The sequence below is a fragment of the Nipponia nippon genome, unplaced genomic scaffold (genome assembly GCF_047370975.1).
Source record: "Nipponia nippon isolate SJK-2023a ecotype South Korea unplaced genomic scaffold, ASM4737097v1 scaffold_3, whole genome shotgun sequence".
Lineage (NCBI taxonomy): Eukaryota > Metazoa > Chordata > Aves > Pelecaniformes > Threskiornithidae > Nipponia > Nipponia nippon.
In genome coordinates, this window is record NW_028262347.1 from 14,384,515 (window position 1) to 14,402,179 (window position 17,665).

At 41.8% G+C, this 17,665-nt stretch overlaps 2 protein-coding genes across 10 annotated transcripts in view; one reads left to right on the top strand and one right to left on the bottom strand.

Annotated features, from left to right (window-relative positions):
* PMPCB (peptidase, mitochondrial processing subunit beta) lies at nt 1-9,807 on the top strand. 2 transcript variants are annotated; one of them, XM_087767879.1, is made up of 13 exons: nt 1-132; nt 2,779-2,919; nt 3,245-3,331; nt 3,809-3,938; nt 4,319-4,517; nt 5,197-5,276; nt 5,848-5,960; nt 6,625-6,768; nt 7,347-7,510; nt 8,895-8,980; nt 9,056-9,144; nt 9,358-9,433; nt 9,529-9,807. In XM_087767879.1, the coding sequence occupies exons 1-13, from the start codon at nt 43-45 to the stop codon at nt 9,591-9,593; spliced, it is 1,464 nt and encodes a 487-aa protein (XP_087624005.1). In that variant the 5' UTR covers nt 1-42; the 3' UTR covers nt 9,594-9,807. The 2 variants fall into 2 exon arrangements, with proteins under 2 accessions (XP_087624005.1, XP_087624006.1); XM_087767880.1 differs by having other exon boundaries at nt 7,350-7,510.
* DNAJC2 (DnaJ heat shock protein family (Hsp40) member C2) overlaps nt 9,759-17,665 on the bottom strand; it is an 18,013-nt gene continuing 10,106 nt past the window's right edge. For 4 of the 8 annotated variants that reach the window (XM_087767867.1, XM_087767866.1, XM_087767865.1 and 1 more), the window contains 10 exons: nt 16,944-17,035; nt 16,721-16,842; nt 15,682-15,831; nt 15,292-15,380; nt 15,136-15,205; nt 13,364-13,548; nt 11,978-12,078; nt 10,895-11,002; nt 10,409-10,563; nt 9,759-9,879 (listed from right to left, as the gene is read on the bottom strand). In XM_087767867.1, coding sequence (XP_087623993.1) covers nt 9,805-9,879; nt 10,409-10,563; nt 10,895-11,002; nt 11,978-12,078; nt 13,364-13,548; nt 15,136-15,205; nt 15,292-15,380; nt 15,682-15,831; nt 16,721-16,842; nt 16,944-17,035 — 1,147 coding nt within the window. In that variant the 3' untranslated portion in view covers nt 9,759-9,804. The other 4 variants (XM_087767868.1, XR_015706995.1, XM_087767869.1 and 1 more) reach the window with 4 other exon arrangements.

A 17,665-nucleotide genomic window follows, 5' to 3' on the forward strand; every position in this document is an offset into this window, starting at 1 on the left:
CCGCCGGAAGGGGGCCACCGCCCCGCCCGCCCGCTCGCCAAGATGGCTGCGTCTACGGCTCGCTTAGCGGCTCGGCGACTTTTCCTGCCTTGGTCTGCTCGCCTTGTGCGGGCGTCCGGCTCGGCGGAGCGGGTAGGCGGCGGAGCGGGGAAGGGGAGGGAGCCGCGGAGAGCCCAAGCGCCCCGGTGGCTCCCTGCGCTGGTGGTCAGGCTGCCGCAAGGGGGGCGGGGGGACGGGCGGCCCCGGGGCGCGGAGCACGCTGGGATTTGTAGTCGCGGCGGCGGGGAGGAGGTGGTGCTGGGCGGGCGCCCTGCCGCGGTGCATGGTGGGAACTGTAGTCTCTGCCCGGCTGAGGTGACTTGGCGGCCGCCCCTCGGCGGGACACGGTGGTCCGGGGGGCGAGCCCGGGTGCCGCAGGCCCCAGGGTTTGCTGCCTGCTCCCTGGGGCCGCTGTTACCCCGTGTCGCCCCCCGCGGTGCCGAGGCGTCGGGGCTGGCGCGGCGGCTGGGAGCCGGAGCGGTGTCTTGGAGAGGGGCAGCAGCAGCAGCATCCACCCCGGCACGGGGCCTGCCCTGCTCACCCCGGGGGAGCTCGGAGAAAGCTTAAGCCCTCCGTCTCTCCCGTGGTCAGATGGAGGCTGCCCAGAGGCGCTGATCGCAGAGCCCTCCCCTTCGGTCATTTTCCCCATCCTCCCAGTTTGAAACCGAAGCTTTTCTTTTGAAAAACAGGAGAGGGAGGTTTTGTTGTCAAACACAGGTTTTTCCTTCCCCGTAATGCAGACTAGCAGTGAAAATGATCCCTTGCAACAGCCCAGGCTGGGAACTGACTGGCAGGGGAGCAGCTGTGTGGAAGAGGCCTGAGGGTCCCGGAGGACAGCAAGCTGGGCACAGAACTTCTTTTTTTAACCTACATCTTCCCTTCTTTGTATAAAAGGTGGCAATTTCAATATCTGTCCCTGTTCTGAGCGGGCTGGCAGCAGCCTGGGCTGAACAAACAGCAACGCAGCCAGCCGGTCAAAGGAAGCGATTAGTTCGCACTCGTTGGGTGGTTAGAATATGGCAACTGGTTTTGGGCTCCTCAGTGTAAGGAGGACATTAGTGAACTGGAGTGTGTTCAGCAGAGAGCCAGCAAGATGGTTGCAGGCTGGAGCATGTGCCCTGTGAGGAGAGGCTGAGGATCTGGGACATTTTCAGCCCAGGGAAGACACAGCTTTGGTTGGACCTAACAGCAGCCTGCCAGTACCTATGAGAAGGTTGTGAGGAAGAGAAAGCCAGGCTCTTCACAGTGGGGTGTGGTGGCAGAATAAGAGGCAATGGGCATAAGTTGAAACAAGAGAGGCAAAACTGGACGAAAAACATTTTTTCCCATGAGGCAGTCAAGCAATGGAGCAGGCTGCCCAGAGAGGCTGTGCAGTTTCTCACCATTCTGGGAGATTTTCAATACCCAGCTGCAAAAAGCACTGAGCATACTTGTCTGACCCCATTGCTGATCCTTGGAGCAGAAGGTTGGACTAGAAACCTCCTGAGGTTCCTTCAAACTTGAATTGTGCTATGGTTCTAAAATGCGAGGTTCTTTCAAACTTGAATTGTGCTATGGTCCTAAAATGCACAAGCTTTGAGAGATCTAGCCTTTTGGTATTCCAGGAGGAGAGTGGGTGAGAGCTGGCTTTTGTACTTTCATGTTTAGGGCAGTCACATGGTGAGGGAAATCTTTGTTTATTTGATAGATTTAAAATTTTTGGAGTAGCTTATTGCTTGAAGTACACATTTGGGATACATATTTCAATTTCTTGATGTTGAAAAAGTGCAATGAACTTTCTCTTTTTTTAACCTACATCTTCCCTTCTTTTGTACCCCATTCTGATTTAATGTGCTTTAACTGCCAGATGATTGTATAAAAAGTGACAATTTCAATATCTGTCCCTGTTATGAACAATGGGTGACTGTGATTTGCAGTTGTGGACATAGGCCCTTGGACTTCTTACTTCACTTTAGAAAGCAGGTACCCAAAAGAATTCCAGATGTTAAAGGATATATTCTAGGTCCTGCAGGCTCTTGCTGGCAGAACTGGGAAACAAGTGTGGCTCTCGGGGTGGCTGACTGATGATAGTAACATGCTTTTCTGTCAGATCATTTCACAGAATCATAGAATCGTTTAGGTTGGAATAGACCTTTAAGATCATTGAATCCAACCGTTAACCCAGCACTGCCAAGTCCACCACTAAACCATGTCCCTAAGCACCACATCTACCCGTGTTTTAAATACTTCCAGGGATGGGGACTCAACCACTTCCCTGGGCAGCCTGTTCCAGTGCCTGACTGCCCTTTCAGTGAAGAAATTTTTCCTAATATCCAACGTAAACCTCCCTGGTGCAACTTGAGGCTGTTTCCTCTCATCCTATTTCTTGTTACTTGGGAGAAGAGACTGACCCCCACCTCGCTACAACCTCCTTTCAGGTAGTTGGAGAGAGCGATAAGGTCTCCCCTCAGCCTCCTCTTTTCCAGACTAAACAACACCAGCTCCCTCAGTTGCTCCTCGTAAGACTTGTGCTTCGTTGCCATTCTTTGGACATGCTTCATGTTTTTCTTCTGAATCAGGTTAATGCATCCCTGATGTGAAGTAGTGGCGAATAAATCAGGGCTGAATTTTTCTTTTTAAATGTATGCTTTAAAAAAGATCCACAAACTTAAGGGAAAACTTCAGGAATACATTTTTTTAGAAGAGCATCCTAGGATATAATTTAACAGTCTGAGCATGACTGATGTTTTTTCTTTACAGCGTGTGCATGTTGGAACAGGCAGGCTCAGAGCTTCTAAAGCAGCAACAGAGGTAATCTTAAATGTTCCTGAAACTAGGGTGAGTCCTCTGGAAAATGGCTTGCAAGTAGCTTCTGAAGACTCTGGACTCTCAACGTGCACAGTAGGTAACTTGTAAAGGGAAGGTTTTTTTGTAACTGTTCATGTGTGCAATTTAATTCCACAAGGAAATGAACATTCTTTCAATGTTTATTAACAATTGTTCTTGAAACTTAAGCTAGGAAATAGAAGTCTTAAGGCTTTTGTAAATGATTTGTGATTAGAGTTTTCATGAAGATCAAAATTTTCTTTTTCTTGAAAACCTGCTTCGTTTAAGGAAAAAGCCATTTAAAAATAGGTCTTGAAAATCTAAGTGTAGTTCATATACAAAAACAGGAAAGCTGCATTGTTAGCTGGTAAAATGACTTCTTTTTTTTTTCCCCAATGAGGTTGGACTTTGGATTGATGCTGGAAGCAGGTATGAAAATGAGAAGAACAATGGAACTGCTCACTTCCTTGAGCATATGGCTTTCAAGGTGAGTATGAGTATTGATGTAGAAATTTACAATGGATTTCTAAGTTATATATCTTTAAAGATCAATGACAAGAACTTTGTCAGAATTGGGTAAATAAATTTTCCAAATCAATGAGTGAGGAAAAAAAAAAGTGGACAACTTAGACTTTGGTTTCCTTAGAGAATGTAGCTGAAGTCCTAGTTCTGTGTAGCCGATAAACAACTATAGATGAGTAACACAGGTCTAATTTTAACTCACTTTTAACTTCGTCTAATAGTCTTAGAAGACACTTAGTCCATCTTTTGCCGGCTTTTTATTTTAATTTGGGAGCATAGTAGGATTTATATCTGACTTTCAGACTTGGAGAGATTAGTATGCCAGTTTTCTTTCCAGAATACTTTTTCTTTCTCTTGACCTTGACTTTTCCAGACAAGAAGTAGTAATGATGAGTAGGTGAATTAAAGCGTCTAGTTTTATTTTCTTATTGTTTTATTTCAGGGAACAAAAAAGAGATCTCAGTTAGACCTTGAACTAGAGATTGAGAACATGGGAGCTCATCTGAATGCGTATACATCCAGGGAACAAACCGTGTATTATGCAAAGGCTTTTTCAAAAGACTTACCAAGAGGTAACTGCTTTCATTCATCAGAAAAGCAGCGAAGAATGAAGTGCTTATCCAGCTCCTGATGAGACAACACAGAATGATGCTTTTGCAGCGTAACAGTCCCTTCCTTCCTGGGTGAAAAGTCCTTTCTTGAACTTCACAGGAATGTGAAGGTTTGGAAAGGAGAGTGCCAGCTGATATTTGAAACATTGTTGTCTTTAGATTCCCAAAAGAAAATACCTTTTGGACTTCTCCTTTCCTGCAGAGCAAGTCTTTTGTACCCTTGCAAATCTTATTAGCAAATCTTGGGCCACTTGATCTTTGGGGTGGGTTTTACTTTTGGAACCAGACTTTTCTGGTAGCCTGAAAATACGCTTTCCATTCCTATCTCTGTTTTCAATTAGCTGTGGAAATTCTTGCTGACATAATTCAGAACAGCACCCTGGGAGAAGCAGAGATTGAGCGTGAACGAGGAGTTATACTTCGAGAGATGCAAGAGGTTGAAACCAATTTACAAGAAGTTGTCTTTGATTACCTTCATGCTACAGCCTATCAGAAGACAGCCCTAGGACGGACGATTTTAGGACCCACTGAAAACATCAAGTATGTCCAAATTTGTGGCTATCTTTAATTGTGTGGTAACTTTTATAAAAGACTCATCTGACGATGTAGGGAACAGCGTCAGTTTTCATTTTTACCTGGAAGGTAGCTGAAATTGCACTGGATATAACTGTAATAAGAATCCCCCTATTGCCTTAATTCCCCTGTATGCAAGCATCAAAGGGTATGTGAACTTCAGATGTCTACCACATGTCTTCATTATTTATTTGCCGTATTTTTCTCCTGTTTGTTAAAAATGCATCTGACACAAAATTAGAAATGCTTCTTTTTCCCATCGGTCAGATGTTGGGCATTATCGTAAATACAACTGTGTCTGCACTGCTCTTTCAGCATTTGTTTATACCAGTGCAGCCCAGGAGACTGCTAAATGTGCTATTTTCAAATTGGCATGAGATCGTTAGTGGATCCTGTCGCCACCTGAGTGAGTTGTAATTCTCATTCCTTCTCAGGAAGCTAGAAGGGCTTTGAAAGGCAAAATGTATCAAGTTCCTGTTTCCTTTTTAGGAATTCACCCTTATTTTAGCTTTCTGCCTCTATGCACAGCTCTGTGCGTTGGCAGAACTTACAGTAATTTTGATGTTGTATTGTTCTATACATTTAGCTCTTCTTACCCTAATAATCTTTACTGACACAGTAGTGATGTTCCCTTGATTGTTTCTAGATCCATAAACCGTAATGACTTGGTGGAGTACATAACAACACATTACAAAGGACCCAGAATGGTCCTGGCTGCTGCTGGAGGTTAGTATGAGATATTCACCCTGGATCATGTGAAACTGTACTTAAAACCACGGTCTTTAAGTTTCTGGGGACAACATGATGAATTACCCATTGTTCAGTAGGTTCCGGAAGTTCATTGTTAGCCCTGCATGTTTTGTGCCTTCATACCCTTTGAACTTTTGTTCCCTTTTCCCCTCAGTAGTATTCCAGAAACATTCTTAAACCAGTAATTAGAAGTAAATTGTACGCCAAGGTCATTTTTCCATGTGGGCAGGAAAAGAGGGGCCTAGGAGGGGTTCAGTGTGAAAAGGGGAGTAGCAAGGAAAGCAGAGGAGAAATAACATTAGGCTTGAAACTGAGAGCAAACAGCTTGATTTGATGTAATATTAATAGAGGGCCATTGAAGAGAATTAAGGAGGGGGGTAATGATGATCTTACTCTGTATAACGGGGAGGTGTGAGGAATCTGAAAGTGTGGCATTGAAGCTGGGGAACAATAAATTACTGCTTGGTTGAGTCTTTAAACTGCACAGCAATTTAAATTAACTGTTTACAGGGTAACATTACAAAGTGTGTGAAATGTCTTTGTTCAGGGGTCTCTCATGATGAGCTCCTTGACCTAGCAAAGTGCCACTTCGGTAACTTGCCATCTGCTCCGGAAGGAGGACTGCCACCCCTGCCCCCTTGTAGCTTCACAGGTAGTGAGGTAAGCTGTTAGATGGCTTTTTGAGCTGGCCCTTATATCCCCTGTGACCACAACTGACACGTCCTCTCTGCTGAGGAGAGAGCTTCTCGGCCACAGAATCAGCAGGTGAAAAGGTTTCTTGCCCCCAGTGAGGGCAATGGAGTAGCTGCTTTCCAAAGCAGTACTTTCCAACCTGTCTTGGACAAGCCTCGCTGCTGCCACTTTTTCTGCTTTATCAGTTCCTGGAGGAATACCTCCCTTACCCCTGCTGCTACTTTCTTTTTATCCCCTTACCTACAGTGTTGGAGCATTTCCACTTGTTGAGAATCACTAATTTAAAGGGTATGGAAGAGAACAGAGGCATCTGTGTTCTGTTCCCAGCTCTATTTGGATTTTGAAAACTCATCAGTTTTCCTTGCTGCTGTTTGTCATAAAATGACTTGTAATGCCCTCTCTGTGTACATGGCTTTAGGCTTGCTGTTGGCCAAAATGCTCTGAAATCGCCACAGGGAAGACTAGTTAAGACCGATGTTAAATAAAGCTACACGTGCTTTAATTTTTGGTTCTCCATGTGCATGCTTTATAATTCAGATGTGATGGAAATATCTGTCTCCTGACAGTGAACTTCCCGTGTACATTACCTTGTACGGGTTGGTACTACAGCTACTTTCGTATGTTCCCACAGATTCGTATAAGAGATGACAAGATGCCCTTGGCGCACATGGCGATAGCCGTTGAAGCAGCTGGCTGGTCGCACCCAGATACAATCCCACTTATGGTAGCGAATACTCTGATAGGTAACTGGGATCGTTCCTTTGGAGGAGGCGCGGTGAGTGAACCTGCAAGCACCTTCCTGCTCTTAATGAGGCTGGTGGGCTGGTGAGATCGCTCCGACTTGGGTACTGCCAATACCGACCCATTCAAACCTGTCTGATGGCGTTACTGCTACTTTATGGCTATTTCTGAAGGTCCTTTTTTGGACTGGGAGAGGGGGATCCAGTGGTGAGTCTGAGAGAATTTGTTGCCCAAGATCTAGGAAGATCTTAGGAAGTGGTTTTAAACCACCAAAATAGAGGTGACTTGACGTCTGACAGCCCTCTTGGAAAGTAGGATGTTTCATACCTGTAGGTCATCAGAACGTGTGGGTATCAGTAACTGTCCCTTTCTTGAACCTAAGTAGCTTTAGGATTTTGGCTTAAATCTGGGCTGTTACTTGGAAACATGAGATTACATGCAAGGAAAGAAGCTGTTGAGATGAAGAGCTGAAAACTAACCTCATAGCTTCTGCTGGAGCCTGAGATACTACTGTATGTTCCGTCACTGAAATGAAAACAGGAGACCATGGATGTAACTAGTGGGCTTTCAAAACACTTCATAAAATAAATAATATATTCTGTTTTGCCTCAGCAGAATTTATCCAGTAAACTTGCTCAGATTGCCTGCCATGGTAACTTGTGTCACAGTTTCCAGTCCTTCAACACCTGCTACACTGATACAGGGCTCTGGGGACTCTATATGGTCTGTGAGCCATCCACTATACAGGACATGGTGCACTTTGTTCAGAAAGAATGGTAAGCTAACAGCTCTTTCTCTAAAAAGATTGTTTTCAGTGGAGGAATACAATTTTAAAAATAGCAATCATTTAAAGAGAATATTTTTTTTTCTCTGCTTAGGCTTGCCTGGAAAAAACAAATGCATCAAGTTCTAAACTTTGACACTGAATGCAGAGTCCCAACAGCCAGTTTCTGGCAGCCTTACTCGGAGTGAATAGCTTAAGGTTTAGGTTTGGTTTTCTTTTTCTGCCCTGGAAGAATGAATAGTAACTGTGGTTAATATAATAGCGTTCCTTGTACAAGAAAATATAGCAGTGATTTTTTTTTTGACTTGGAAGTGACAGAAGTTATGAAAATGTGTCAAACCTTTTAGAATACTACTGAGTGATTGTACAGTGCCCGTGAACTGCATGATTGACAACTGAAAGAGTAAATATTCATGAATGAGAATAACGAACATGCAGTTACCTACAAACACCATAAGCAGTTCCCCGTTCTGCCATTGCTATCCCACATGACGTACCAGGTGGTGGTGTTACATAGAGCCCTAGTGAGTACACAGGGAAATGAAATGATGTAAGGTAGGTGAGCTGTTATATACAGAATTTTGAAACCTGGGATCCTAGATAATACTCATTCATCTAAGGCTTATGTCTAAATTGAAAAGATGTCCATAGGTGCAACTGTAATGCTTGAACTGCAGATGTGATTAGAAATAGACATATGTTACTTAAGAACACTGATTTAAAGTGGGTGAAGTTGAAACAAAAGTTGAAAGAAAACTTGAAAATGAGGAGTTTCTTTAATCACATGGATCACTTCTCATATACCATTATTCTATGAGATCTTTGTAAACAACTTGTGGAGAAAAACGGCATCGTTTTGGCTGTTTGCTGCAGCTTAGCACCGGGGAAGATATGAACCATTCCTGTGACAAGAACATGTTAAGATATCTGGTGCATCCCCCTGTCCTGGTGAAATGGTCCTTATGCAGTGTGCTGAATTATTCTCTCACCAAGAGCCAGGACGTAATGGATTGCTTTCTAGGCTAATTACCTCTAATTGTTGGGCTCCTACTATCTCAGCTATAACAGCTATTCTCAAGATAGCGAGTATGGACTACACTTTGCTCAAAATATTCATTTAATAAAATGAAATACAGCTCTTCTAAGGGGAAAAACTTGCTCTTGGGTATATTGGTGTGCTTCCAATAAGCGCTACTCTTATGCTGCTGCTTTGCATCCTATGGCTTGTTTCCATACCAAACTCTCTTACCAGCTCTGTCTATAGAAAAGATGTGCCTGGTAGGTGTATTAAGATATATGTACCTCTTTATCACAGGCAATCTTGGGTGCTACAGGTTACCATTACTTAATGCCTTTGGATTTACACTATTTTTCAGGATAAGACTTTGCACAAGTGTTACAGAAAATGAAGTAGCCCGGGCAAAAAATCTTCTAAAGACAAATATGCTGCTACAACTTGATGGTGAGACTTATGAGAGCTTTTTATTTTCAGCGGAGTTGTATGCTGATAACTGAAGCATCTTTTCCCCTATTTTAGGGTCCACACCAATCTGTGAAGACATTGGAAGACAAATGCTGTGTTATAAGCGCCGAATCCCAATTCCAGAACTTGAGGCAAGAATTGAAGTAAGTGGCAGTCATGTTGCAACTGTTAAATTAGGCCCTTAAGAAATTTAATTGTATGGGAAGTAACATTACAGAAGTTAGCCTGTTTCCAACTGAGAAAATTTTCAACTGTTTTGTTGCCTCTTCCCCTGGGTTATACAAAATGAAGATCACTGGCTCTTAATATTTTTTTAGATGGAATTGGTAACAAAGATCTCTCTTTACCCCTTTTAGGCTATTGATGCCCAGACTATTAGAGAAATTTGCACAAAGTACATCTACGATAAGCATCCTGCAGTTGCTGCCGTGGGTATGTTGTATAAGTTTCCCTACCCTCCCGCAATCCCTCCACACCAATTGGTATCAGTTTAGCATGTGTCATGGCCAACTTTCTTTAACTTCCAGGTCCAATTGAACAACTTCCAGAGTATAACAAAATCTGCAGTGGCATGTATTGGCTTCGTGAGTAATGAATAACAAGAACTGTCAATATGTTTGAGCTTTAAAAAAAAAACCAAAAAAAACTACACCCCCATTTAAAGCTTTTGAGTTGAAGAAATGCATTTGAGAAGATTAAAACTCAAGAACCAGCCAGTCCTGCATATCTGTATAATTAAGGAAGGAATGAAAACATGTACAGTATTTGCATTTTTATTATAAAACAAAGATTGTCAGTAAGAGTCATTTCTTGACTTTAGTAGCATTCATCACTTGTTCTTGAGCAGCTTTCTTGGCCTTGACCATTTCAACGAGTTCCTGGAGAGTTGGAGGGAAAAAAAAAAAAGGTACTTATCTAAATGTGGAACTTGATAACGATGCTGTGGTTTTGAACACTACATATATTCAGCCTGAAACACTCTAGCTCTCAACATAGCAAGGAATCTAGACAGGTTAATACCTTAAAACAGTTCCTCTTAGAAACAAATAAATTAATGGAAGGTCAATGCTCATCTGCTTCCCCTGTTGCAGGAACTTTGCCTATAGGAGGCTAGGGATAGGACTTTACCATCTACAGGAGCTTGCTGTCAAATTGTAAGACAGATTTCACAAGACAGACTTCCCTTCCCAGCTGCCAGAACCACTACTTTCACTGAGGAAAACTTAGTCCTTAGTGCTCTTTTGGGGTTGAGTTACAAAACAAAAAAAAGTTTCTCCATAAGGCTCCATCTTGTGCTCGTTTGCTGTTGTCAGATACTGTCTCTGGTAGGGAGCGCAACAGTAAAAGCAAAGGATTCTAACAAGACCCGGGCTAATTACAATCCGAGAAGGAGGTGAGGCACCTTACCTTGTATCGCTTCATGCAGTCTTTTTTTGACCGGCCTGGAACAGCTGCTGCTATTTTCTCCCATCTTTCGGGAGTATTTACTGGATAAGTCTTCAATGCTTGTTCTAAAAGCTTTTGTTCTTCTGTAGTCCAAGGGGATGAATCCAATGGTGATCCTGTTTTTAAATGCAAAAATTACAGTAAGAAAAAAAATATTGAATAAGGTGTCTATGAGATAAGACTAAGAATATATTGTAGAATCTATTATAGTTGATTTAAAATCCTTACAGTTTTGTGATACTAGTCTGACCTAAGGGCTACCCAGTACTAAAAACCTGAAAGAAAAAAAAAAAAAAAACCCAACCCTGAAACCCCAAACCTGGATCACTTTCTTACTTGCTACATAAATTTGTTTGTAAGCAAGTCTTAAGTAAGTTTTGGATTACTTTCTTACTAAAATGCACAGGGGAGACAATTCTGCAAGAAGGGCTCCCTTTTCACCTTTACCTTCAAATCGTTCCGAAGGGGCAGCACTGTCCATCTGAGGCACCACACCATGTTCTTTTTTAAATTTGTCAAATGCTTTCTTGTTTATATCATCTTTTTGATGAGGGTCTATGAGCAACAGACATTGACTAGAGTAATCATTGCAACAAAATTAAAACTGGATGTAACAATAAAAACATTTTGTAGCAGATTTATTGCAAACTAATAATCACATAATCAAAAAACCTAATTCCTACTTCCTTTAAAATAATGTTAGAAAAGTTGGTAGATTTAAAAAAAAAAATCTTTCAGGGTCTAGTAAACTTTACTCAAAGTATCAAGTTCTCCAACCCCCACCCTGCTTTATACTGCTCAGATGAATACTTCCTCCGTATAAGCTTAAGCCTGAACCTGCAACTTCACTGAAATCAAAATAATATTCTCTCAAGGGCAGGCTGCAGCACAAAACTTACATATTACCCAGAGTACCAGTGTCTCAGAGGGGCAGTCAGGAACACTGGGAGAGCCTCCCAGGGTCCTCCTAGTGCAGGTATTGGAATGGAGAAACTCCTTAAACTTTGTTTTTTGGAATGTTTTGATTTTCCTTAAGAACTTACTCAAGAGCTTCCTCTCAGTATCCCAGCTCTCTAGGCTCCATTTACTATAAGAAGAGATGAGCCACATTAATTCAGGTGTCCGAGTCTGTTGCTGAATCCAATTCATCTTTTTAAAGTATCTCTATAGCTTCATCCATGTCATTTTTCTAGATGCCTTCCTTTGTAGAGAGCTTTTTCAGAGGCCAGTTTGTGTCTCTCTGAGTGCAGAGGAGCCTAGGCAATGCATGTGGCCTCGACATCTGTGCATCGAGTTAGATTAAAAGAATTCCTGAGATTCGCTCACGAGGTGGTAACTTACAGGATAGCTATTAGGTTGAAAAATACTGAGTCACATAAATGCTCCTCTAAATCTTCCATCTGAACTACGTTTCCTTTGGGGATATACAGAGGATTTTCTCATAATAGAAACACAATGCGGTTCAAAGAAAATCGAGCCGTACAGAAGCATGCAGACCATCTTATTACAAAAATAAGGTAATATAGATACCAAGCTTTTGGAGGCTCTTTGCTTTATTGATGACATCTTTTGCGGTTCGTTTTATTCCAGTAGTAGAGTGCAAGTTCATGTAATTGGCAATAACTTCCCACCTAAAGCAAGAACAGAAAGGGTAAACCAGCGTATTACATAATAGCTTATCTTCATACAAGCTACTTTCAAGCTCCCGTACACATTTATATCAACTCCTAAGTAAGTTTCATCATACTTAAACACATATAAACTGTCACGGTAACAATCCTGGAAAGCTTTCAGTCACTAAATGCAGAAGTTTCCCTTAAGAATTCAGTCAGCTTAGGGGAGCTTCTTGGCGTGATACAGAAGGATGGGGTAGAATATAGGTGTGTAAGTGCAAACCTCTAATCCTCAAAACTCTGCTCAGCTGTTGCTTTCCTGAATTCCCTAAACACCTCTGACATTAAATACTGCAGGCTGCACTGAAAGGGCTGAGAAGTTACGAACCCTGTTTCCACTGCCCCCCAAAAGAATACCTAACCATCAGGTACAGGGGCTTCAACAGGAGAGACCTGGAACAGCCCTAGCCCCGAGATCATTCCTAGTGCATTCTTAGAAAATGGAGGGGAATGTTTGCACCTGATCAGACAGTAGGCTCGTATCTAGCCCTGTGTTCTCAATGAGTACTCTTGGCTGCTGAGCTGCAGTGCAGAAACAGGTACTGGTATCATCTCCATAAAGAGTATGATAGCTTGTTTTTTTAAAAGTAAGCATCCAAATCTTGTAATGGAGGCTTCAAATCTGTGAATCCTAAGTGGAAGAAGGCATTTAACTCCTGGGAAAGAACAGGATTTAAGGCATGCTCCTGTTCTCAATGCTTATTAGTAAGCTGATTGCCAGTGCTGCTTTCTGTGAAGCCCAGCCTTTCCCTTTTCCCCTGGCTGTTCCCAAAAGTGAGCTGGGGCACTGAACTCATATCTCTGGCTGTTTTCCTCCTACTGTGTAAGAGGAGGAACCAGCCTCACGTTCATTGTGGAGCTACTGGAAGCAGCTTACACACTTGTATTCCTAGCCAGCTGCATCATGGTCACTGTTCCGGTTTTATTCTCTACTTTAATGACAGGAACCTATCCTGTAGCAAGTCCTGTGCAAACATGCACCTCAGTACAATCTTGCTGATGGACTGAGGCCCAAGTTTGGGGGGAAACAAGATAGAGGGCCAGAGCTAACTCCAGTGACACGTAGAGCATGGTGCTAAGAGAAGACAAACCACAGGCTGCTCAATAGTCAAGGAAAAGGAGGAAGTTTAGGGAGTCCTTATACTGACATCATACTTAGGATGGTCTGAAAATAACCTGTATTACGCTTGTTGTTTACTTAAAAATTGTTAGTTGGGCTTTTAACACCAAACCTGAGAAGTACCTTGAGTTAGTCCCTGCTGGGAAGAGGTTCACAGCTTTAATTAACAACTGTAAATCATCTTCCGGCCAATTTTTGCTTCCCCCTCCACCACCAGTAGTTGACTTTTCTGAACTCTTTGTTGCTTGGCGCATACGAGCTTCTGCCTCTTCTTTCTCTCGCCTTATTTGTTCATTTATTTCTTCTATCTGAAGGATTGTAAACAAGCATTATTTATTTATTTATACATTTTACAGTGACACAAACCTCTCTCTCTGGAATTGCTTTGAGCCTTGAATTTTGCTTAGTTTCTGTTCCATACATTATACATAAGGAAATGGAGGAGCTTATCTGCTTCAGTATTATTTCCCTCCATCCCGTGCGTAAATTTGGCCATCCCAGATCAGGAGCTACAGCAGGAATCCATCACGAGTTCACTAGGAAATTAAACAAACACTTCCAGGATTAAGGCAAAACTTCTGCTAACTCCTGACTTACAGGGACAGATCCACAAAAGTATTAAGAACCTAAAGTGACTAGTGAGGGCAGTTAAACATCCATGTTGAATACACTGATTCCCAGATCTTCCAACCTAACTGCTACCTAAGCCTAGTTATACCAGAAATTCTCAGTAACTATAGTTGTACTAAGTTAGCATTAACTGCAACAACCCAGATTTTAGTTACTAAGTGCTTACTCAGGGTTAGATGGCCACACGTAGTTTGTTAGCAAGCAATTCAGCAGAACTTAAGTTATCCATCGCACATCTTTGTGGACTGTAATCACATCTTGAGACTGTGGTGTGACATATCTTTAACGTATTTGCTTGTGAGTATGCCCAGTCCAGTCCTGGCAATATTAAAAACAGCTATGCACTTACGCCTGTTGGCAGGATGCTCAAAATAGGTTTCTCGCTGTCTATCTCATAATAAAATCTTCCTGGCAAAAGGAAAGTTATTGGACAAATAATTTTTATTAATGCAAAAGTGGAACAGTTTTAACAGAGAGACAGAAAGGTGACTGTCCCGTGTCTGGAACACTCTCCTGGAGACTGGGAGATTGGATTCAGTCCCCTGTAGAACAGGAGGGATTTGAGTCTTAAGTTGTCTGATGAGTAAACCTGACCCAGGGATGGGCACAGATCATCTTCCCCACCAGGAGAGAAAGTTCACAGCTGTGAATCCAAAGCAGATGAGAGAAAGCACCTTATTCTTTCTGCAGGATGTGGGTTCAGCCTTATTAGTCCAAATGGCTTTTCCCTGCTGCCAAGTTTAGGGAGATCCTTGCTGAGTTTTGTAAATCTTGATCACAAGCATCTTGCTTTTCCCATACTTTGGTATCCAACCCACTGGCCCTTCCAGTGGCTACAGCCTGCAGCACTTAAGTCCTTTTGTGGATCTAGCCCCAGGTCACGGATCCTAGACTAGGATTTTTCTTGCGTAACAGAGTAGGTTAAGACTGCCCTCCTTCCCCTCTAGGTAATTGCTACCCATTGTTGGGCAAAATTAAATTCCTCCACTGTTTCTGTATACTGTACAAATGGTAGGTTTTGTATCCTTTACTAACTAAAAGCGCATATTTTTTTCTCAGCTGGCCCTTGTTATTTCGCCAGCCATGAACTGCACTGTGTAAAATATAGCAGAGATAAGGTCTGCCTGGGGACTCTGAAACTCAGGTCTTCGTGTTTAACAGGCAGGATTCCACAGCAGCTATGTTGTATCTTACTTCGATTCAGTCATGTAGATTTCACAAATCAAATTATTCTGTTATTTTGATTTGACACTCAGCATAATTACCTGTTTTACTACAGCCGCCTTTCCTCCTTCCCTTGTTGTGGATGTAAGTGCTTCATTCAAGCATTGCAGACTAAAAATAAATTATTAAGTTACAACGGATAGCTAATAGAAAGATGGGTATCAAAATGAGCAGAAAGCAGCAGCAGGAAGACTTACCTTGCTAGCTCAAGACGATCACAAAGCTTTTCCACCTCCTCCATCATTTTAACACAATCTGCCTCATTATCAGAAAAGTAATTCCAGTTCTGGAAGCAGAAATACATGTTCTACAAAGTTCTTGAACTTTATTGTCCTGTTCCTTCAGACAAAGGCTTAACGCACAGCATTCTTCAGCCACTGCTGTGTTTGGACCTATTTGGTCAGCTTTACTCACAACTCAAAACCGTATGATAAGTACGTGTTTTAGTATTTTGCTTTTTACTAAACCCACTTTCCGTACCCCTCTCCAGCCATAAGAACAAGCAAGCATGTGATAGGGTCTGATCTAAGCAAACATAGTAATTTCACTGATCTAACCTGTATTTCACTGTAATAATATTTAAATACCTTGCATGTCGTTCTCAGTTTTTGCCTTTCTTTCTTGATCGCTTTTTTCTGTATCTCTTTTTCCTTCTTTGCTACTAATGCTTGTTGCCTAACTTCTTCTTCCTCCTTTTCTTTTGCTAACCGTGCAGCTTCTAATTCTGCTTGTCTTTGCTGCAATCAAAAGGAAAAATACAAACAAAAAACTCAACAAAGTCACACTGTAACAGGGTCAGTCAATATTGAAATGTGCTGTTTCTGGTGGGGTTTTGGTTAGTGTTTGGTTTTGGTTTTTTGGGGTTTTTTTTGTTTGGTTGGGTTTTTTTTGTTTTGTTTTTTTAATACATCAATTCTTTAATGTTTGGTTTTCCAAGAATTCTGAGGGAGGTGATGAAACACAAACCAGTTGGCACTAATTCAAATACTCACTATGAGGACCCCTAGTTTATAAATCCTGACTTCCTTTACAGTGAAGATATAAAACTGTAAGAAATTTCCTATGCCTGCCCCAAGAGTATAAGCTTGGAAAAATGCAGTGGTCCAACATTTCTCCTGCATCATTATTAACATAATATCTTGCAGTGCTCCAGTACTGTCCTTCAAGTCACTTTTTAGCACCTTACAGTTCCCTTTCATTCCTGGTGCTGTTTTCAGAGCCATCTTTTCCTAACTGTTAATATTAATCAAATACGTTACCTCAAAGTGTTTCATACCAATCAGCCATTCACAGACCACACGCACAAGGCAAACAGCTGTATCCATTTTATGAAAAAGGAAAGTAGGCCACAGAACTTAACGACTGCCTCTAAACCAGAGGAAGTGTATGCAACAGCAGAACACAGTTTTAGAAGTTTTTTTGTTTCAGATCTGTGCTCCTTGTTTTCATCTCATTCTCAAAAGGCTGTCAATCTTGCACTGCCTGTTGCACAGGGATCGAAGACAACACATCTTTAAACCCCAATATGATTCTAACAGTAGCTTTCAGACACATCTAGAAGCTGAAGCAGTGGATCAGCTGTAGATGAACCAGGGTTTTTCAACGCAAATAAAGTAGTTAACTTACTTTTTCTTTTGCCTCCTGTTCTTTTCGTTTTGCTTCTACCTTTGCTTTCTTCTCTGCTTCTTTCTTTGCCTTCTCTTCCTCCTTAAATTTCTTTATCCTGGGATCACAGCTGTATGCATTGTCTGGCAGAAGAAAGGATGCATCACGTACAAAAGAAAAACAGGAGATTTCCACTGTTAGTTAACAAATATCTCTTTAAAAAAAGAGCCGTTTGCATGCTCACCCACAAGTGTCCTAATTCTGTTCATTTCTTCTTTTTTTCTCAATGCTCTGGCAGCTCTGTTTTGCTTTTCAATCCACCTCCTTTCATCTCGACTACAAAGGGAAAGCATAGTTAGTTCCCTGCTAATACCCTACAGTGTCAGACTGTTAGAAATTCAACAATAAACTTTTTTTAAAAGTTTCCCCACACAGATGCTTTTCTCTAAATACTTCAAAAATAGACTTCAAAAAATGAAGTTTCAGGGCCCATGCTCATGTTCAAAATGCTAAGCATTTACACAATTACATAAACCTTCAAAACGCCTGACAAAACAAGCTGCTTATCTGTCATTGCAGGGAATGAGATCATGGACTTTATTTTTAAAAATGCAATCCACTTGTTGACCTAACATTAAACCCAAGCAAAACAACGGAAATGCTGGTATACAGTTTAATTAAAGGGCAGCAATATAATCAATGTCAATTATCTCCATTTTACAAAATATAGGCCATGTCAAGTAAACCCGTCTGCACAGAAAGAACACTTTCTATGAAGTACTGTGACACTCCAGTAAAATCATGCCAGATTCACTCCACTAAAATACAGCTCAGGTGAAATAGATTAAAAATTGGCTGACTAAATAATCTGAAAATATTTGCCAGTGCTGTCAAGAAAGAGGCGAATTTTTAGTGGGGGTCTATATCCTCATCCATACAACCAAATACAGAACAATGTACCTCAGA